A 22,460-nucleotide genomic window follows, 5' to 3' on the forward strand; every position below is an offset into this window, starting at 1 on the left:
TTTAGAACTGTGCAGGGTGAAAGTTTTTCAGACACTGCAATTAACTACATATAAATCAGATGAGAGGATATTCAGGGCTTTATAAAAAGTGCTCAGTGTCATTTGTGATGCCTGTATGTATCTCCCTCAGGTCCTGCAACACAGCCCACCACTGAATGTTTGAATATCCCTTCAAATAGCAGCTTCAAACAGCACCGGCTCTCTGCACTAGGCACCTGAATATATTTGAGAAGTGGAAGAACCTGATCTACAAACTAATGGGTAAAACTCTGTGACCTAGTTTTGCCAGGAAGGCTGTAGGTTATGACTCTGCTACACCCTGCTGTAATGACTGGGTGCCCTGATTGATAATGCTATGCATGTGAGCACTTATGCTCTCCTTAGGACTAGTCCAAGAAAGTTCCAGTCAGGCCTCACTGTAGCACATTGCAAACCACCCTGGCAAAAGGTTAACACATGGGTCACAGCTTAGTGTTCCACTGGGAGAGGGTCAAGTGACTTCTGTCACTTGTGAACCAGCTGACAATGCTTGAACTTCATTCTGCATCAACTTCCTTCTTTGAAAGCTTTTTCCAGAGCTCTGTCTGGGTTAAACAATAAAAAAGCCCCTACCCCCAGCATCCTGTGCTGCTCTGCTGACTGAGCAGCTCAAGTTCTTGGACATGAGTGTTTCAGCCCCATGGCTTGTCATGAGGTGACAGCGTGGGTTGCAAGGCTTAGAGGGTGTGGAGGATGTGAATTTTGGGATTGTTGGAGTTTAGTGATCAGTCTTGCTGTGGGATACAGATAGCAGGAATACTGCATACATCCTGTGTCTGGAGCACAGCAGTATTCCCAGCTGGAGCACAACATTTTTGGAAATAACACAGCAGCTGTGAGGACCACCAGCTGGAACTCCTTCAGTGCTGTCTCAAAAATGCATTTACTTTCTGCACAGGTCCATTCTCATTCCCTCTGCTTCCCTATCACAGCTAAATTCTTAACCTCTTGAGTTCTTTAAGTTCTCTAGGCAATTTCCAGTCTCTGGTGCCTTCCACTTCGCTTTTGGCAATACTGTCACATTGTTGCTTACATCTTTTTCAACGAAGCTTGTTAAGAATGCTATGTAACTTTTCAGGGTAAAAATGGAGTGGCATGAGTAGGCAAGAGCTCTGAACAAAGAAGAAAGGTATGAAATATTTACAAAAGGATAATTTTCAAGTTACTGAATATAACCACAGCAACATGATCTTGCTTTAACAGTATGGGCTTTTTTTAAAAAATAAAAACACAAGTATAGCACCAGATTTCCAGATTGCCTTGAAGCCTTTGATGCAGAGCCCCATCAAACCAATTAAGCTGGAAGTGCTATGATTTGGTACTGCAATACAGGCAAAAGGAGAGCTGCATGAAAAGGAAAGACCTGTGGGATGAAAGCAGAATGCTGCAGCCCTGAGATGTGACTGTAAGGTTGACCTTGATGTGTTTGAAGGGCAAAAGCAACATTTATGAAAGCTAACCTAAACTGGCCATGTTCTGTAGTCAGTGAGTGACTCCCCCAGCCTGTAGTATTAAATAAAAACACTTTAGCATGAAGCACAAACTCATTAATATGAAAGGTAAAATGTTTACATAGAAAGAGCTGCAATAACGAATCAAATGCTGGCTTAAAACAGGATCCTGTAAATGCAATTCCTTGATGTGTCGGCAGAGGGGCTCCTAAGGCAGTCAGAATTAGGAACTGCATTGCTCTGCCACCAGTGCTAAAATAAAACACACACAGTGGATGGCCTACAAACGATTGAATGATCTTTACAAGTATTAGCAAACTCAGTTAAGGAAGGGCTGAATGACCATAGCATCAGCTCCCTTTATAAATCAGTAAAAAAGCTGGGATTTCACTTCCTGTTGGAAAGCAAAGATAAAGTAAAATTCATCAATTGCACTGCCCTTTGTCAAGATTCCAAACACCTGAAAGGAAGTCTGGTTTTATGTTTCCACTGACACTTCTGAAGTCTTAAGCACATAGTTTTGCTTTACTTACAGTAGTAATTAGATTACAGAATAAATTAAAAATTATTGAACTAGGCAAAGTGAACTAGGTCTGGTATTCTAGCATTTAAAAGTATATATAGTGGATGCTCTTATGAAATGGTTATGACTCTGGAAAGGACTGAGGGAATTACAAAACCAGCTAATAAATTAAAAATTCAACTGAAATTAATTTTGTAACTCCAAAGATTTAATTTTATTTGTCTGTACAGTAGAGGTGAGACAATCCCAGTAACTGAGTTGCATTTAACTATCTTAATTTCTACAAAGTAAGGAATTACAGTTCCATGAAAGAATTGTTTCCATAACTCTTCAAGTCAAATCCAGTAATATTCCACCAAACAATACAATTAAGAAAAAATACAAAAGTTGCTTCAAATCACTCTCTCTCCCCCGACCCTCAAACGCAGTAAAAAAATGAAACAGCCCTGTTACCCCCTTTTCAGGTGAGTAGCTACTAAGATGCCTCACTAGCCATGGTTTGCTAGAGTTGCCTGTGCCTTAGAAACAGTTTTACTTATTCCATGTGAAAAAGGAAAAACCCCCATATAGTCACTTTAACACTGCATGTCAGAATAAACTATTGCTTAAGAAAATAATCTGTTCCAGAGCAGTTACATTTTCCCTGATGAGTTGTTCCCCAGCCCCCAACAGACCTGTGTGCAGTTCCCACTGTGACTTTCCTCACCTGTCACCATGTCCCCTGTGCCCAGCATGAGGCACTGGTGGCAGCAGTAACCAGGACAGTCAAACCTGACACACCAACCCTCTTCAACAGGGATGGGTCTAAAGTGAAGCCTGAGCACGACTGAACAATCATTCAGTGGCTTAAAGAGATGCAGGCCTGTGTTTCCTGATCCTTGTTCTAGTTTTCCTTACAGCAGAGGAAGTCAGGAGCCCATGTGCTGAAGTCAGCAGGTTAACCTGAGTGGTGACAGATTTACCTGCAGATTTACCTGCAGAAGTGACATGGGAAGAGCATCAGCCATCCTGCACAGGACCCCCAGAGCATTTGAGCCTTCAGCTGAAGGTGTGCTCAGAGATGCCCCAGTGCCTTCAGCTGGGCTTCTGACCAGACCTCTGTTCATCTGTGCAGCAGGACCAAGTTCTGAAAACAGCTGTAAAAATGCAGTTTATAGTTTGCTAAAATGCTGTCTTATAGGTTTTCCCTTCTTTATATAACTTTGAATTATTATCAAATGCTGCTAAAACACTGCAGACAGCTTCATAACAATAAAAACCAAGAGCCAAGTGATTGCTACCTTCAATTTAAAAGCCAATTTTAGAATTTTTTTATATTTATAATGGCAAAATTACTTTTCTCCATTTGCATTAAATCTTCAATTGCACAAGCTTCATTAGTACACGCTAGAAAAAAAGAAGCTTTAAGAGAAAAGGGTTATGGATGGATACTTCCACTCAGTCCATGTTTCCTGCAGCTACTCTCCTTATACAGCCTATTAAGTAAAGTGTCTGCAGCTGACTGGCGAGCTAATGACCGACATTTAGGAGTAATCATTATCACCTTCTATACATTTGTCTAACCACACCTCCTTTGAAGCCTATTAAAACTTAACTGAGTTTGAACTGAGTTGTTCAAAACCTGAAATTTCTAAACTAACATTCACATCAAACTTCAAAATAAATACAATCTAATACAAAATTTTAGAAAAAAAACCCTGAACTTACTTAGAATCACATGGATGCAATTGCCTGTGCTAGTAATTAGCTATTTCAGAGAGTTGTGTGTGTACCTTAAAATGACTCAAATATGTGATTTTCTCTAAATCTCGTTACAAGTACTGGAAAAAGAAAATACTGTCCCTACAAAGTGCTGCGTTCCTCTTAAAAGAGCCAATGTAAAAATCAGGATGTTTAAAAGCGTCTCAACATTTTGCAGGATAACACCCTAGACAGGTTTAGAGACTGTGATAATCTTCATGAAAGAAACTCTTTCAGTAGTTAGAACAGCTGTGACAGGATGGGTTTCCAACATTGTCTTCTCTGAAGTCTCCTTTAAATGATGGCATCGTGTTCATCACTGTAACAGAAACACAGTGATTAATGTTCTGCACTACAAGCAACAGCCAACATGAGAAAGAGCCACCCAGATGCTGCTGAGAAGGTTATTTTTTGAGCACAGGATGCCTTGCTAGGAAGGAATAAGGACACACTGATCTGGGAGTTACAGTCCTCTCTGAGACAAGCATGAATTTAGCTGAACAGTTTTGTTTTGGCAACACTCCTCCAGCTTCACTGGCCTCATTAACACCTTGTCTTCCACTTGTCATTCATGCACTCTTACATCAGCTGTTGCTCAGGCCTGTTTATCCTATCTGCCTTACCTATAACCAGCAGTAAAGTTCAACAAAGCTACTGCACAAGCTCAGCAGCAGGTTCCCTTTGTTTTGAAGATGCTGTTGATGTGAATTTTACAATACCCATCCACAAACACCACTTTGGGTAAAGGTGCAGCAGGGACTGCCTTCATTCCATGACCAGTAAGGAGGAGTCAAGATGGAGTGAAAAAAAGGGTTGAACACCAGTATCCCAACACTGTAATGACATCACCTCACTTAGAACAAGCCTCTTGACTGAGATGGGTGACACTGAAGAGGAAAAGTAAAGCAACCTAGTTCTTAAACTAAATGTGGGTGAGTCCTGAAGCCTGGAGTAGAGCCGAACATAAATAATAGCAAGTGAGATGGTAAGATAAGAAATTGGTAAGGATAAGAAACTTTGACTAGAATTCACTACACATTAATGGCAAGGGGGGATGAAAACACCAAAGAATGAACAGACAAACAGAGTCTAGGAGAAAGAAGAAATCTTGAAAACTGCAGGAAGTTTCAGTGAAATGTTAACTATTCATGGACTAGCCAAAAGACAAGGACCCTTCTAAAAAGAATAGAATTATTTTATATAATAGATGAGAGAAAAGAAAAACACAGAATAGAGGCATATGAAGAATGGCAAAAGTAGTGAAAAACAAAACATCAGAGTTAAATCTCTTAATGATACTAATATAATGTACATTAAACAAATGGATCAGAGTTCATTCTACCCATTTGGTTTTGCTTTTCCCCCCTCAAGAAAGTAACAAATGGCCAAGGGACAACCCCTAGGGAACTTACATGGTTCTGTACTGAATACCTCTTCTAGAGTGGTAAGTTTTGCAGCCGATGTACAGAATGACTAGGACTCCAAGAGTCAGCACAATGCCACCTACAAAACTGCCCACATCAAATCTGGAGGTTTTGACTATGACAGCTTCTGATTTTGATGTGGCTGAAAAGAAGAAAACAAAAGGCACATTTTAAAGAGCTTGCAAAATTGTGTTTTGAAGGACTACTTCTGTACATCCTGCCCTCACCATTGATTTATCACCTAAAGACCCACTTAGAGAAATTTAACCAAGATCAACTGACAAGACACAACCCAAGCACAGAAACCTAGGGCTCTGGTTTTAAGTGCCATCTTTTGGTGACATGGGCACAGCTAATCCAACTGCTTGCTGTCTCTGCAAGACCAACTGCTCCTTCTCTCCACCTCCCTTTTTCCTCCTGCCTTTTCTCTCCCCTGCTCTCCCCTCCTTCTACACATGGAGCTCCTGCTCTTCTTAGGCTGGTTCTAGTGGTTTCCACACCCTCCACGAGCCAATTTAACTCACTAAGGTGGCCTGAAACGAACTCAAGCATCAAAGGAAGCTGCTTTCATCCAGATGAACATAACTGAGTCATCCTGACAGAGGGGGTCCAACAGCCTCCAAGTCAGTCAGTGTAGTGGGAGCAGAACACTTGGTGGCAATGAGCTGTCAGGATTGCTTTACCTTGTCTCATGGAATTGTACCCTCACAGTCCCAAGTGAGATCAGCCCTGCAGCCTGACACAAACATTGACACAGACAACATGGCCTCAGATAAGCCACAGCTAGAACTGGTTACATCTGCTACAAACTCACACCAGTCTGTGCCTGGTTCTATTTGTACTCGTTACATACAGAGAGTTACATGATCACCCTCAAGTTCTTCCAGTGACACCTTCACTCACCCAATGACGCTTCACTGATATGTGAGCACTCCTGATGTGTTCAGAAGTGCAAGGAAATACTGAATTCTGCACTCACTGTTTTTGTATTATCAGGTACAGTTAAACTGTATTTGACAACTTTTACATACGGGGTGACTCATGCACAGTCATGCTTTATTCTCTGTTAGGGTAACATTCATTACATTGCTAACAGAACTCAGTATTTTTACCAAGCCAGTAGACAAATTCTGAGATATAGGTCAGCTGTGAAAAAGGAAGTATTAGAGATGAGTTCAAATAAACTGCAGAAAGGAGAGCTGAACAAACACACAAGTTGTATTCAAAATTGAGGCTTTCTCCTTTGCATTGCTGATCTCCTTGCTGGTGGCTGCTGGATAAAACCACTTTTTTTTCTTTTCCCTAAATCTGTCAAGTCTCTCAGTAAGCGGAGTACTCAGAGCAACATTATCCAGCTTAGTAATGAATTCCCACTTTACTCTTGCTTTTTAGCATGCAAATACCTTCTTTCTTTTTTTTTTTGACAGTGCTGTAGAATGAACTGTTCTACAGCCCATGTGAATGTGCATCCAAGCCTTAATGAGCTTGCTGAAATGAACTCACCTGTTACAGAAGTGGAGGAAGTCTTAGGAGTGGTCACGACTGTAGCGTTGCCTTCTGGCGATGTGACTGCAGAGGCTGTGGTGGGCGTCACTGTCTGGCTGGTTTTGGGCTGAATTGTCAGGATCACAGACGTGGGGGTGGTGGTGGTGTTGGGCTGACTGGTATTGGTCACATGAGTAGTACTGCTGGACACTCCTGGAAATTTTTGTGATACCACGCAGAAAAATTAATCAAAATAAACAACTGTCCACTCATTGAGTAAGACCACATCTATCATGCCCAAACAGAACGACAGAGGAAGAATGAAAATGCCACTGCATGGTGTCCAGGCTTGCATACAGACCTTCCTTTGGGAAGATCTAACTTCTGATTTCTGGGCCTCAAGGTCAAGAATTATTTAAAGTAAAGGCTATAAAGAAAACTTGGATAATATGGATAATATATGATGACTTTTAGGTGAGTCATGAGTTAGGTGATAACTTTGTTTTTTGGTAACAACCTAGCTCCACAGAATCATGCCTAATTTATAAGATGTTAAAATGCAATAAAGTTGTCCATCAAGCATTACTTTTGATGTGAAGTGCCTACATTTTCAGACAACAAAGCTTTTCTGATAAGAACAGAATAATTTCAGTAATGATTTGATCTTTCATTTGCTTTTGAACGAAACACTAGCATCACCAGGGTTCCATATACATTAAAATATACCACAGAGAATTCTGAATTTATGTGGTAGGGATAAAACATGATAAAATTTAAACTAAATAAATGTACTGCTTAAGTAATTTATTTAGTCTTGCCAAGGTTAAAACTAAGGTGGGAATGCTTTTTCTCAAGTTTCATTGACGTAGTGTCTTTTACTTTACTTTTACTTACACTTCCCCTTCCCTCCTCAGAAAACACTAACTGTTCAGAATAAAAATACCATTATACAAAACTCAAGAATAATAGAAATTTCTATTTATAGCACAATCCTTAGAACTTCCATGGACAGCAGCCAAACAGAATGATTGTAAGACAATTACTTATTTTTCTAAGAAGGAGCTAACAAGAAACATGAGTCTGTTATGCAACTAAACATTTCTCTAAGCAGACAGTAGTATGCAAATAGCTTTTATGTATGAAAGAATTCTAGAGAGAAACAGCTCCTTTGCAGCTGCCTACTTCTGTATTGTTTCTATAGCTTCACACAAGCTGGGCTCATTTTACACCCCTTGAAAACTTTTCAACGTGGAATTTCAAATATCTAATCATATCTAATTATCGATTACCTAATTTATTCTATTATCTATCTAGATCTATTTTCTAATTATATCCATGTTTTCTTGAAATTGACTAAAAATAGAAAAATTGGAGGATAGTTTCATCTCAATTCTAGAGTAACTGTGATGCTCAATTTCTGCCTTTTTTTATACAGCATTTAAAATGCTTCTGTAGAGTAAAATTCTTGTTTATGTAAAACATGATAACTACATACAAAACTGTCTTTGCTAAGATTTAAGTATCACAGCTTCCAGTGCTGATATGAGTATCAAAAACTTTAAAAACTCTTCAATATAACAACGTAAACATGCAGAAAGTAACTAACCTATACAATGCTTCTGAGACATTTAGCATTAAAACTACTGAAATACCAAAACAGAGACTCCTTTGTAAATGTTATTTGTTTTCCCGTTCTTTAATGTTATAACTGTATTGTGCCATAAACCCAGAAAACCCTCTGAAATGAGCATTCATTGAGGTGGAACAATTGGAACACTATATTCATTTGCTTACCTTGTTACAATTACGAAAATTCAGTTCCTCTGTGAAGCATGCATAAAATACATCAGACAAAATTCAGGGCACGTTTTAATACTGACAAGTAAAACTCCCCAAAGGCACAATGATCCATAAATATCAAATGATTCCTCATTGTAGGCAGCAAGCAAGGAAATGTCTACATGGAAACCATCTACAGTTACATGACATGAAACCACACCATAAGTACATTCCTAACATAAGTGATACCAAAAAAGGACCAATCTGGATGCAAGTGTCAAGCAGTTTTCTGTGGGCTGTTTTTGAGCTGAGATTTCTGAGTGTCAAAGAGCCTTTTGTTTCTGAGCGATACAATGGCTAACTGTTAGATGTGTAACATTATAAAATGATGTTACACAAAGCTGGTACTCATTCCATGGGTATTAAATTACCCTACGGAACACCTAAGTCAGGATGAAAAAAATCCAAACATCTATGAGGGATTTCAGCACATTTGCACATTACTTTTCCCCCTCTCTTTTCTAGTAGCAATCCTTTTTTTTTTTTACTTAATCAAGATTACAGCCCTTGGTGATTTAACTTTAACAGTAAAATCTGTCTCATCTCTAGACCTATCTTTCATAATATATTTAGCATCAGTCATTTCAAAACATCATTGGGAGGCCATCTGAGGCAGCTGGAGAATTTGGGAAGCTGACATGAATCAGGCATGAATCTGTTCTTCTCCATCTTTGAAAAATCTTACCTATACTATTTTAAACAAACAGAGTGAAGATGAAAGAATATTTACTAGCAACATCTGTCCTTTTATTTTTTATTGCCCTAATTACTTTCCCCCTAAAAGACCAGCTGGGCTTCATTGAACACTGCACTAAACAAACCCTGACTGCCTGAGTTATTTTTTATTATTTAAAAAGGATGCATGGCAGTAATATAGTTCAGGTTTATGATGTTTTGTTTTTAAATGACAAGTATTTTACATAGTTTGCTACCTGTGTTTAAGTATTAAATAACTATGCTATAATCATCAACTAAAAAAAATATATACATAGCACATAGATAAGAATCCTTAAAGCACTAAAGGAGTAGCAGCATGTGCTGCTAACTCAACAAGCACAAAACTCAAATTGTGCAAGCACTGTGCTAACATGCAAGATTATTATGGAATACCCTTCCTAAAATAAATACTTTCTCTTGCAAGGAAAATGATTGAATGAAACAGACTTTTGCCTCCCTCACCAAGAACTCCCTTCCTCCCACTCCTCCCCAAAAAAATAATAGCAGAGACTTTAAACAAAATTAATTAAACACATATACCTACTATTCTTTTTTCTGAAGAGGGTGAGACAGATAATCAAAATACATGAACACTGTATTAAAATCTATGACATTTCTAATGAGGGAAAAAAAGACAAAAGAAGGGGAATCACAAAACCTGCAAAGCAAGGCACAGCTATCTGTTAGGTTTATCCTATGCCTCGCAGTAAAAGGCTCAGGCTTCTTTTTAGTGTTATTATCCAAAACTAGTAAAACTCAGAGCTCTCCAAGAAACTGCAAGGGCTGGAGCAGAAGTCAGAAGGAGCACAGGGCGGGTGAAACACTGTGGCTTCACACACTTAGGGGATGGCCATAAGGCAACAAGGAGAATACAGAAATCTCTGGACTTTCCAAGTCAGACATGCTTGAACTGCTACACTGCAGGCAATGGAATGAGACACTGCACCACTTGCTTCCTATCAAAAGGAAGGTCTTTGCAAAGACCTTTGTAAAGACCTTTGGGGTTTTTTTTTCTTCCCCAAGTGAGTATTTTATACTTAAATGAAAAAAGAAGCACCTTCTGAGTGTGCTAGCTCAGAGCTTATCTGGAAATTACAGAGACAAAATGTAAGAGTTGTACTAGAAATGAAATGACATAGCTGGGACTTTAGGATCAGCATAAAACTCCACAAATACACAAAGCATTTTAAGCAGACTAAACATTTCTGCCCTGTTTTCACATGGCTCTTAACACAAAGGAGCCCCAGTTTCTAGCTTCTCTCAGATGCAATATTCTATCTGTGCACCACAGCCTGAACAACTGCATGATATTAACTTATATCCAGTCCTTACTAATGCAGTGAAATCTCTCTGTGCAAGTTCTTCCAGGAGATTAATGTTTTAACTCCCTTTTTAAACTTACTTACAGCTGTTTGGGCAGGTTTTGAAGGAAATACAGTAGTGCTAGAACAATGCAAACATACTCATGACAAATTGTTCCACTTGAGTGATACTGGTTTAAATGGCACTAGTTTGTGCTATGAGCTCTTTATACCTTATTTTCTGAGGTATTAGGTGCCATGAGGTTGTAGTGAGGTGAGCATTGGTCTCTTCAACCATGTATCAAATGAAAGGACAAGAGGAAATGGCTTCAAGTTGTGCCAGGGGATATTAGAAAAAAAAAAATCACTGAAAGAGTGGTTAGGCATTGGAATAAGTTGCCCAGGGAGCTGGTGGAGTCACCATCTCTGGAAGTGTCCAAGAGAAGCCTGGATGTGGCACAGTGGCACATGGGGATATGGTTTAGGGGTGACTATGGCAGTGCTACACTGATGGCTGGACAGATGATCCTGAAGCTCTCCTCCAACCTTGATGATCCTGTGATTCTGTGAGTCTTATGTAAAAAGAAATGGAGTCCTACTCTTGAAACTCAAGCTCCCAGGATTTCATTAGACCCTAAATTTGTTTATTGTGAAATAACATTAAACAGATATGCACTGTTTGCATAACAACCTATTCATCTTCATGAAAATGGAAGAAGCTTGCTTAAAGATGAAGAATAAACAGTTAAAAAACCCAACTTCTTGCAATTCTTCCTCAAAGTTAAATTTTGATTCCTGTGTCTAAATGGCAATAGAAATATAATTATTGACGAAGTATGGTACCTAAATTTGAGAAACAATATAGCTTCTTTTCAGAGTTGTTTTAGATGTTGCTTCCCAGCCTTAAAATGGTAACACCTGTCTCAAATACCCACTTTTGATGGCCTGTTCTTTAGAATTTGGTATGATCAGGGTTAGGTTTGGAACTAACTTCCAGGTTCACAGTAATGAACAGATACATACCTCCTGTAGGTGTTGCTGTAGTTTGTGTGGATGATGCAGTGGCATTGGGTGAACTGCTACTGTCTTCAAGGAAAAAAAAGGCAACAAGAAAATCAGTATTATTCATTTTAATTTTAACATACTATAATTAAGGTACCCACAACACAATCCTGTCTTCAGGGTATCTGTGCTTAGAGACTACAGCTGGGAATACAGTAGAGAGTCGCCCACTCCAAAGCAGATGGTTTTTATCCCTCTGCAAAATGCTTCCAGATCTCAGTGCAGCAAGAACACAGTTAACACTGTATGCACATCAGTGCCCAAATGGCTTGCATCTGATTCTTTACACATCCTCTGTTTGTTGACTTCCACTTCTGTCATGTTTTGTTCTGTTTGCTACAATATAGCCATACTGTCACTAATTTTCTTAACCTACTTATGCACTATGAGGGAGAACAGCTTTTTATTTTTATTCCTCTATTTCAGTTCCATTTTCCGTCTCTTGATCATTTCTTTCATTTTGTTGCATCTCTGCTGCAAACTGGGATGATACTGGGAATATACTGCAGTCAAGTAGGGGCAGACAGATACTCTGAGAAACATCTTACTGCATACCTAAGTTCCCTACACAAAAAAGTCCCAAGAATGTACCAGTTTCCAGACATAAAATGCAACCCAGTCTTAGTGGCCTTTCTCTCCTTTGTTTCACTTCTGCTTTTCCTGTTCTCTTTTTCTTGTCCCTCCTTCCTCCTTATAGTCCTCCTTCCTGCTTCTAGGCTTCTCAGGCACTCCCCCACTCATTTCTCTCCACATTGCTGCATTCCTCTTCAGAGATTAAGTGTCTCTTCCTCCTGGCAAAGATTTACTGGGCTGTTCCTGGGAGTGTCACTGCCCATACCTTCCCCCCTTCATTCTGCACTGTTGTGAATGCTCATTCTGTGACCATTCTTTTCTCTGAAGTAAGTCATCTTTTACAGCACCCTCCAATACTGGCAGGGCTATGGGCCTTGCAACAGCTCTGCTGCTTTTCAGCATGGCTGAAGAACAAAGTATAACCTCAGAGATTAAGAGGAGAGCAACAGAGTTACTGCAATCAAGAAGCAGACCTACACCTATTTCCTCTGAATTGATCTGCTGTTCTTACCACTGGAAAAGTCTAGTCTAAAACTCTACATTATAAGCAAGGTCAGGTTAAGAACAAATGCACCAAATTTACATCTTCGTACCAAAAAATGGTAGGAGGAGAGGAAATTACAGAGGGCATTACTTTGCTTTTTGTTTGGTATAATCACACCAAGTAGCCCCCACACTGTGCACTGCACAATCAACCCTTACACTGACATAACTGGGACATTAAGTTGCAGATTTAACTGCCTTTGAGAAAGGGTCTGTGATTGTACAATTACAAGCACATTCATTCTTACATATGTTGACTTTTATCCCACCATAAGCCATGGATATGCCTGGGGTTAAATTTTTTCCACAAAGGCCCCAACACTGTAACCAGAACACATCTTTCAGTTTTCCCCAGGTTCCAAGTGCTTACTTTGGCAACCTTGGGACAGCTCTGGATGTGGACTGCATGTTCATACAGGTAAAAAGGAGCCACATCCACTGCCTGGAATTTGGGTGTGAGTCAGTACTGCAATTAACACGAGACAGAGTGAGTTAACCAGCAGAGTATTGCTGGCCAACAGTAAATGAGATGACTGAAGTAATACAGGGCAAAAATGACTCAAATGAAAAAATGCCTTGCCTTTACATGAAGATTACTGAATTCTAATCTAGCACAATTCTTGGTTCTCCCTTTAACTGTAAATTCACGTTGCTGGGTGTTTCTAGTTCTGTACACAATAGTTTCCCATTTTACTTCTCCTCTCTCTGTTGCTCTGGGGTACCCAAGGATATGAGAATTGAATTGGGTTTTACCGTTCCCCTTAAATATCTTTAATTGTCCCAGAATAGGTGTGGCAATCAGAGTACCTCCCTTCTGCCCCACAGCTGCTCACAATTCAGTAAAATAAAATAAAATAAAATAAAATAAAATAAAATAAAATAAAATAAAATAAAATAAAATAAAATAAAATAAAATGCAAATTATTACAAGACAGTTTAAGGAAAACAACAAACAATGCATATTGCTTTTCTTGATGCTACTGAGGAACAGCAACAGAAATGTCTAAAGTATTACCTGGCAACCTACTGCCTGGAATCGGAGTAGTGCTGTTCACATCTTCAGTGGTGTTTGTCCCTTCATTAACTATATTAAAAAACACAGGAATAATAAGATTGTGTTAGGTGGAAGAAAAAAAAAGTATAGCATCTGCCACTTGCTTTGGGCATATAAATGACTAATTTACCATGGACAGGAGTCAGTCATAATGATGATATAGAAGCATGTTAACACAACAGCCTGCTCTGAGCGCATTAAAAGTGACATCATTTATACTACCCAACCACCAAATGAAACTCCTCCTATCCTTTATCTTCTCCATCATCCCCATCCCAAGTTTTTATCTTCCTTAAGATGAAATGAGACCAAAGGAGGCAAAAAATCAGGCCCATTCCTTCAGTAATAACATCTGACCTAAATCACCTACAGCAGAAGAGAAAGAATTTCTCACTTCTACCTCTTCCTGTGAAGTTTGCCAGGCCTTTTCAGGCAGAGAGGTGCTTCTCTGGCCCTAAATGGACAACATGATAACACAATGAGCTCCACTAAGAAGTTACATTATTCAGTTCGGGACTAAGGGCACGTTAATGCATCCACTGAGCATTTAGCAGGTGGGAAATGGGACTGAGAAGGATCACGTCTCCAAAGAAGTGATAAAATTTAAAGATAAACCACAGAGAATGATTAGACTGACATTATCACACATACAAGAGGATCAGTCGTGGATTCTGCCTTTGACAACCAGTTTAGTTCTGATCACCTAATATTGTGTAAAAGACAAGCAAATAACCTAAACTGAGTATCACAGAAATAGGGCATTTTCTCCATGCTTACAAAACCTTAGTCAAGGTCTCAAAATGGTGAAGTTTGCAAATGGCAAAATAACTCATTGTATCTCATCCCTACAGTATCAAGACCGAGGGCAGCATTGCAAAGTATGTTACACTGTTTAATTAGGGAGATTAAGGAAAACAAACAAACAAAGGATGGGACGCTGCTAAACTAAGCTTCCCCCAGAGAGGACCCAATCCTGCAAAAACTGTTCTATATCCCCACATTAAACAATGATCTGACTGGGAAAGCTAAGCCACCACAAAACTGACACTACATCCTTCCTCAACAGCACACAATGGTTTTTTCTGCAGAGAAATTTTTTAACCAGTAGAAAGGGCTCAATATATTACTGGTTGAAAGAGACAGGCAGGGAATAGAGGTGGAAGTAAAGCCAGGACTGTCTCAGTTTAGTTCACACCAGCTTGGACTGCACATATTGAAATACATCAAGGACCTTATCCAGTTTAAAAGATACTTATTTTTTTCCTTCTTAAACAAATCAAAACATTGGTAAGTTTGACTAACATGCACTGGCTCCAGAATATAAATACTCCTTAAATGGAGTTTTGCATAAGCATATTCCACACTGGAACACATCACAGTGAATGGGACAAGGCCGATAAAAGAACATCTTAAAATTATACTATTCCCAAAGTGTTCTCTAGCCTGAGTCTATGCCCTTGAATTTGAAGCTGCATGAATCACTGCAGTGGCAAGCAGGAGACTTCAAATGGAGGCAGAAAGGACTCCTTTTATGCAGGGCTGGCTCTGACAAGTAGAACCTCTCATCCCAGACCACAGGCTTCACCGTCCAACTGTCCCAAAGCAAAACAGGGAGGGGCTCTGGCCTTCTCCAGGACGGAGAAGTGCAGGGGTTGGAAATCCACACAGGCCCAGGTGTAGACACACATGGGCTAGCACAGGAAGGAAGGCGAGAGAGCCAGCAGCCAGCTGCAGCATCCTGTGCACGAGCAGAAGCAGAGCTCTTGGGGCCACAGCATCAGCTGCAACATCAGGCCTGTGAATCTTAAGCAGAGAAACTCTGTGCTGAGGTTTACTCTCCCTGTGACCCAGAGGAGAGAGGACAGGAAGAAAGGATCTCCAGTTTTCATTTTTCACAAGTAAAAAGAACCAACAGAAGGATATACCCAACTTAAAGCTGGATCAGAGCACCACATACTGGAAAAGGACAGAGATGAGGGATCAACCTGAGTTTTGTCCAACAACACTGTTTTGTTTGTGTTTAAGGTCAGGCACAGATACAGCTAAAAAACCACAGAACTGTGGCTGGCTGGGGTGTATCTGAAGGCAAGTGTGCTTCCTGTGAAAGCCCCTGTCAGAGTCTGGCATTTCGAGTGCTTTCAGGGCCTCTTGTGGTTTTGTTGCTCTAGTGCATCAGAAGTCACGAACTGGAGACAATCTGGATATGCAAACTTTCAAAAGGGCAAAACCAGTCCAGTTATTCCAGTTTCATAGCTGGAACTGGGATTTCTGAAGTGGCAGAGACTGACGATTTGTGCTTGTGTGTTAAACAAATACATACAGAGTGAGTGATAGGGATACCTGCTAAAAATGAAAAGTACAGGATGTAAAACGGACTTGATTTTGCCAGGTGCTGCAAAAATCTACACAGTGGAGAGGAGTCACTTGGAATCTGTAGTCTTCAGCTTAGACACATACCAAATTACTATTCTCCATGGCTGATCCCTGGTAGAAGGAACTTACACAAATGAATGCCAATAGTCAGTCAACTACCTGCATGTGACAAAGGTCAATTTGTTCACTCCAACCATTACATAAAAGACCAACTCATTTCTAAGGACTCACATACATTTTATGTCTAGTGTAGTTAAACTTTATGCTGCACAAAATGTTGGTATATGAACTCCCAATGTTACTAAGCACAGCTTTACGTACTCATTTTGGGGACATGGCAAAAGTTGTATTTAAAACTCTCTTTGCGCATTTTCTCTTTTCAAGATTAATGCATAGCAGGCACAGAAGGGAGTTTTATGCCAAAGTCATTCTGCAGTTGTTGGTTTAAAACCCCAAAAGTACAGAAGCACTGATAATGTGCAGTCCATCAGAAAGGTCACCCACTTGCTCAGTAATCTCTAAGAAATCCAGATGAGGAAGAGCTGAGATGCTGGAACAGTTAAAGCACAGATCTTAGATTAATATGAATATAACTTCTTCTAAGAGAATACGATACATTAAAATCAAAATATCAAGCCTGTTTTCAGGCCTGAAGGCTGCTGCTGCTGCTGATTTTTTTACTGTGAATAGTTCTGTACACAAGTAAGCTCTTGGAAGACGTCACTCGCTACCTTTTCTCAACACAACAGGAAGGGGGTGGGGGCCACTTCCTGACAGGGAGAGGGGATTTTCCTTACCCAGGTACCAGGAAGCCAGATGGATTTTACATAATAGTGGGAAGGATTTTTTCTAAACCATATTATTTTAGTTAAATAATGTTTCTTCCACTGGCTTGACTGACACATAGAAATAAAACTGTCCAGCAGAGTAAAAGAGCAGCATTATATTGAAATAACCAGTCTGCACAATAATATTAACTGGAGTGAGACACATCTGCCACTTTCACTTTTTGCATATTGGAGTATTTGATGAGGTTCACACTTCCTCCTGTAGTGCTGATTAGATAATCACAAATGTCTGCTGAAATCAACACAAATCTCAGCAGTACTTTCTGGAAGTTTCTAAGTGGACAAAGGGGAAAAAAATAAAAGCTATTTCAACAGATACATTAAACTGAGCCTTAAAAGGGCACAATTTCTTTCAACATATCACAACTGAGCTCCAGAGGAAGCTCACACACAGAGAAAGGACTAGAACTGAGTTTGAGGAGTTACACGAGAGCAGCCCTGCCCCAGGAGACAGCAGTGACTGTATTCTGAGTTAAATCACCACATGCACTCAGGAAGCAGCATGATAGGAGACAGACCAGTGCAGTCTTATATCACATGAAATGACAGGCTATTGTTGTTAAAAGAGGCCGTAAGATCTTAGCAAAGCAACAAACAAGTTACGTGTTAATTCCTTTTAAAAAGAACTTGCCTTTCTTTTTGGAAGGGAAATTATAAAGCTGTTTACATTCCTCATTCTATTTTTTAAAAATCAAATTATATTACAAGTTCACCAGATTAAACAACAGCATATTAACACTGCTGGACTGAGATTCCTCGGCAGTATTTACAGCAAGTTAATTCCAGTACCCATCATCTTCTGGCTTCTTTACTTCGAAAAATTGTGTGGCACCGTATGGGACACTGCAGTCTTCTGAAAAGGCAACTCCGGCAGCTCAGAGCTCTACGTTTCTCGGTTTATTTCATGCCTGTCAAGGCTGATCCCCTGACTGTGGTGCTCTGAGCCCGGGCACAAGGCTGTTCATTTGCTAGAACCGGCCACTGCAACGGGGCACTGCTGCGAGCGCCTGCCAGAAGCGCGACAAAGCGCGGCGGCTGTGCCATCCGCACCGCCACCCTGGGCCTGAAGCCCCTAGTCCCAAGCACAGCCCCAGAGAGGGCAGGGATCGGCCCTTCCCGGCCCTGCCGGGGCTGCCCCGGCCGGACCCTCCCGGGACGCTCCGGCTCCCGGGGGCGGGGCCGCGCCCGCGCATCCCTGCGGGCTCCCCGCGCTCCCCCAGCCCAAGCGCTGCCCGGGGGTTCTTCTGTCGTTGTTGTTTCTGCTTAACAAACACCCCGAACGTTTCCCGCTCCTCCCCATTTCTGTCACAGCTCCCGGCACGCCGGCCGGGCCCCTCGGCTCCCGCTCGGGAGCAGCCAGTGACCGCCGGCCCGGCCCGTCCCGCTACCGCGCCCCGGGGCGCTCGGGGGCAGCCAGGTCGCAGCCCCGGCCCCGCTCCGGCCACCAGCGGCGGGACGAGGCCTGGGCGGGCCCAGCGGAGTTGCGGCGGCAGCCGGCAGGCAGAGCGGCTGCGAGGGGCGCAGGGCCAGCCCCTCCGCCCGCTCGGCCCGACCCGTCCCCCGGCAAGCGCTACTCACGGGAGCCACGGGCGAGCAGCAGCAGCGCCCACAGAGCGCAGGAGGCGCCGCCGAGGAGCCGCATGGCCGCGGAGGGGCCGCCGGAGCTCGCCGGGCGCGGTCTGCGCGGTGCCGGGCGAGGGGCGGGCCGGGGCGGGATCGCGGGGCGGGGGCCGGGCTGGGCATGGGCGCGGCGAGGTGGGCTCCTCTCTCTGTCCTTTCTCGCAGTATTTTCTGCCAGGCTAGGCCGCAGGACGCTGCGGTGGCCATAAGGGGAGGCTATCAAGCGGAGAGATGCGTGTGCCTCACCAGGTGCTACAGAGGTGACACCCAAGCGGCGCTCTGGCGCTCTGTGAGCACCTGTGGAAACAGGGCCGAGCTCCAGGAGCGCCGCCTGCGAGCAGCGCTCACGGCTGGTGATGTCGGGCTGTTTTCCAAATACCACTCCACATCTGCCAGCAGAGCCTCAGCTCCGTGGATTTATCTTCCTCGTTGAGCATATCCACCTAACCAACACCTGGATTCACTGCACACGCTTTCCCGAGGTGCCTGAAATTTCCCGATATGCTTGAAAAATTGTGAAACCGACCACAAAGGCGATGGGGAAAAGTGAAAGGGAACAATCGTGTTGTTCAGTTCTTTCAAATTTTTCCTGAGAACTTCTAACATAACCGTGGTGTTGGGAATTTATTTTTCAAAGGGAATTTGTCACTATATTCTTAAGAGTGAAAACAACTTGAAAAATATTTATCAGAGGAAAGAACAATTTTTAATGTGGATAATTAAGGATCAGCAGCAAAGCCACAGTAGAATATTTTGCATGTACTACTACACTTATGTTCGCTGCAGCACAACGGTGTTCCCATGTTTAGCCACATATCTGAGCCAGAGAGGGTGAAGTGTCTCACTGAGAGCTCACAGGCAGGTTATGAAGCTGTACTGTGTGAAACCTAGCTCGCTTCCCTGCAGGCAGACGTGTATTTACTCTGTAAGTCTCAGCAAGAAAGTGGTGATATTTTATTCCTTTTTAATTCTAACCTGTTTAGGCCCCTCAGTCTGCATTCAGAGAAAACAGCTGCATGCACTGTACTTCCAGCATTCTCTCATGCCTTTGTTCTGCAGAGCTTCCTGTGTGGTTTTCATGACTAAGGTACCCAAGGATCAATATGCACCTTTTTACTGTGGATTTTTTGAGATGATCCTCCAAAGCTTTTCTTTATGATGGCTGTAGGACTAGTGTCTCCAGCTAGCCTAATTCCAGAAAAGCTTAGAAATACTAGTAATCATATGTTACTAATTATAAGGGGCTATGGTTACAGAGGCAAAACTTATAGTGAGAAAAACAATAGTAATTTATTAAACTAACATACATTTAGAGGATATCTCTCTCCATATAAGATATATCTGTACCTTCAACATACCTAGATCTTTCAGTTCTTGCTGAAAGAGTGACCACTCCTCCAATGACTACCAGGGTTAACCAGACTGGGAACAACTTATTTGGAAGCATCCTAATTAACATTGCTTAATTTAACTGCAGGAAAAGAGCAGTTAAGACGGATGGAACAAAGAGCAGTCATGGGATTGTGGGAGATAGGAGTGTAGCTAACCTAGAAGTGATGAGTTAGCAGGCGCTGAGGCACAGTTGCACAGAATCTTTGCTGTGTAAGGCAGAGATACTGGAAGTTCTTGTGTTGATTGTGTAGTCTTGTTTAATTTTGGTGTTTGTTGTTCTGTGGGAGGTGAATTTCAAAGTGTTGGGGTAGCTGGGAGATGTTCCTACACTGTGGAAGAGCCATTCTGGGAAAACTTAGTAGGAGTAATCGTACGCTTTTGGTACATGGTGTAAATAATGATTTCCCATACAGATTCCCACATGGAGATACAAATTATGAGAGGACTCTTTCCCCCCAGTTCTGTATGATATCCAGTGGCAGGGAGCAGTGAGAATGGGTGCTGAGGGTAACCACAGGAGCTCACCTGGTGCACTTCCACAGGAGCTGAGCAGGGCAGGATGGCGATAGTGACAGGGTCCCACAGCAGCCCCAGTCAAGGTGATGAGCCTGATCCTGGGAGTCTAGTTGGGAAGGAGAGGGCTTAGAAACAAGGCTGTGTTATAAATCTAATGTCATTCCAAGGGACATGATTTAAGGCTACCACTTTTGTCAGTCTGGAGTCCTTTTAGCAAAACCAGTCTCTAAATCAGGACAGTTGGGGACAGGCACAGCTGTGCTGCAGCTCAGGCAGGGGCTGAAGGCTCAGGCAAGAGCTGAAATAGAGCTGCTGGGAGAATGAGCATAGACATGTGCATGGAGGTCACAGGTGAGGTTGATCAGGCTTGTTATGACCAGTTTAGGCTTGCCAGAGCACTCAGAGCCCTGACAGGAATTGCCTGAAGGCAGTGCTTTCAGAGGTACAATCTGACCTCTTAGTGGAATGTCCTTGATTGGTGAGAGTTGTTCTTGTGTTGTTGAGGTAGATGTGTAACTCTTAGGACATTCACACATGGATTATAAATTAAAGCCTCACAACAGAATTATTAAAAACCTAAACACCCTAAACATAAACATCTCAGATGCGTTTTATTCATGAGATGATAAAATGGCTTTGGGGAGATGGCGAAGGTGAAACAAAACAGGCCCAGCATAGGGTTAACTCACAAGGATGATCAGTGGAAAACCAGAAACACCCAGCTTGAAGAGGAAAACTTTTTATTCACATAGTGAAACCTGGTCCTCAGGAAAGATCTACAAAGGCAAACCGAGGAACCCAAAATACCAGCTCCAGTCAGTATTCAAAACTGGCCTCAGTATTTGATTAGTAAATGTTTTATGAGTACTGTAGTTCTCTGTACATCCCATTAGTTAGTAACCCATTGTTGTGCCATGGAAGTTCACTTCTGTAATCTCTCATCTCTCCTAGCTGACATACTCGATAAGCTGTCCTGCTGTCTTAAGGAATGTTAATTTAAGTTATAGCCAGAGCAGTCACTCCCAGGCTGTACTTGGCTTGGTGTCTGCTCTGTACAGGTCCCACTTGTAACTTAGTGTTTATTCTCGACCCCTAAATGCCTTATTCCAAACATAATAGAAGACACTTTGCTTCACATCCCATGTATTTTTTATGCTCTTAGAGGTTGGAGTTAGAGCAACACTGCTAGCTTACAGCAAAGTATTTCAATCAGAAAAAGACAGGAACATGCAACATGTTTTGCTGAAATGCTAGCAAGGGCAGCTTTAATCCTTGCTTCTTTGCAATGCAGAGTTAGCACTTGAGCTTTGTAGAAGGAGAGATAACAACACAGGTTGATCAAAGTGTCAATCTCCTTAATCCAGACTCTTAGCAAATATGGGTTTCTTCATGCAATTTTTTTTAAAGTAAGGAATTAAGTTCTAAATTATATTGACACAACCATGATTAGCCATATTTTTTAAGAAGCAGTGGCCACATGAAGCATCAGCAACTTACAGTGTTCATTGCTAAAACTATCCTGATTTTCTTACCGATCTGTTGGTTTGCCTTTGCATTGTTACAATTTCATCAGCTCAAAAGAGCCTGAGCCCTAATTCTGGCCTTTGCAGGTCTTGCATGACTGCTGCTGTTGCAAGGAGTATTTAGCTCTCTTGTATTTTTACTGGAGCTGAGGCTGGCTTGTGCTCACTGACTTTTTTAAATTTTTGGTTTCTTCTTTTGTGTTTGAGAAGGAGTAGGATCCTTGTGCTCTCCTGGTTTCCATTACTCATTCATCCATACCTTTTAGGAACATATTGCTGTGTTAATTTTTGTGAAAAAATGTTCCACATAGTGATCTGACCTCCTTACAAACCTACTAGAAAATTAATGACATCAAGACCATTTACTGAGAAAAAAAAAATCAAAAATTAGACAGAAAGTGGTTTCAAATAGGGACTAGAAGAGTCTGCAGAGGACA

The 22,460-nt window shown here is 41.6% G+C and overlaps 1 protein-coding gene across 1 annotated transcript; it reads right to left on the bottom strand.

The window, feature by feature from the left end:
- Positions 1-2,199: 2,199 nt before the first annotated feature.
- Positions 2,200-19,948, bottom strand: TMEM123 (transmembrane protein 123). The gene is made up of 7 exons (XM_005482588.4): positions 19,940-19,948; positions 18,551-18,956; positions 13,713-13,781; positions 11,543-11,605; positions 6,681-6,875; positions 5,166-5,319; positions 2,200-4,072 (listed from the first exon to the last, which is right to left on the bottom strand). Exons 1-7 carry the CDS (start codon positions 19,946-19,948, stop codon positions 4,048-4,050), a joined length of 921 nt encoding a protein of 306 aa, XP_005482645.2. The 3' UTR covers positions 2,200-4,047.
- Between the last annotated feature and the right edge of the window lie 2,512 nt (positions 19,949-22,460).

The sequence above is a fragment of the Zonotrichia albicollis genome, chromosome 2, assembly GCF_047830755.1.
Source record: "Zonotrichia albicollis isolate bZonAlb1 chromosome 2, bZonAlb1.hap1, whole genome shotgun sequence".
NCBI classification, from domain to species: Eukaryota; Metazoa; Chordata; class Aves; order Passeriformes; family Passerellidae; genus Zonotrichia; species Zonotrichia albicollis.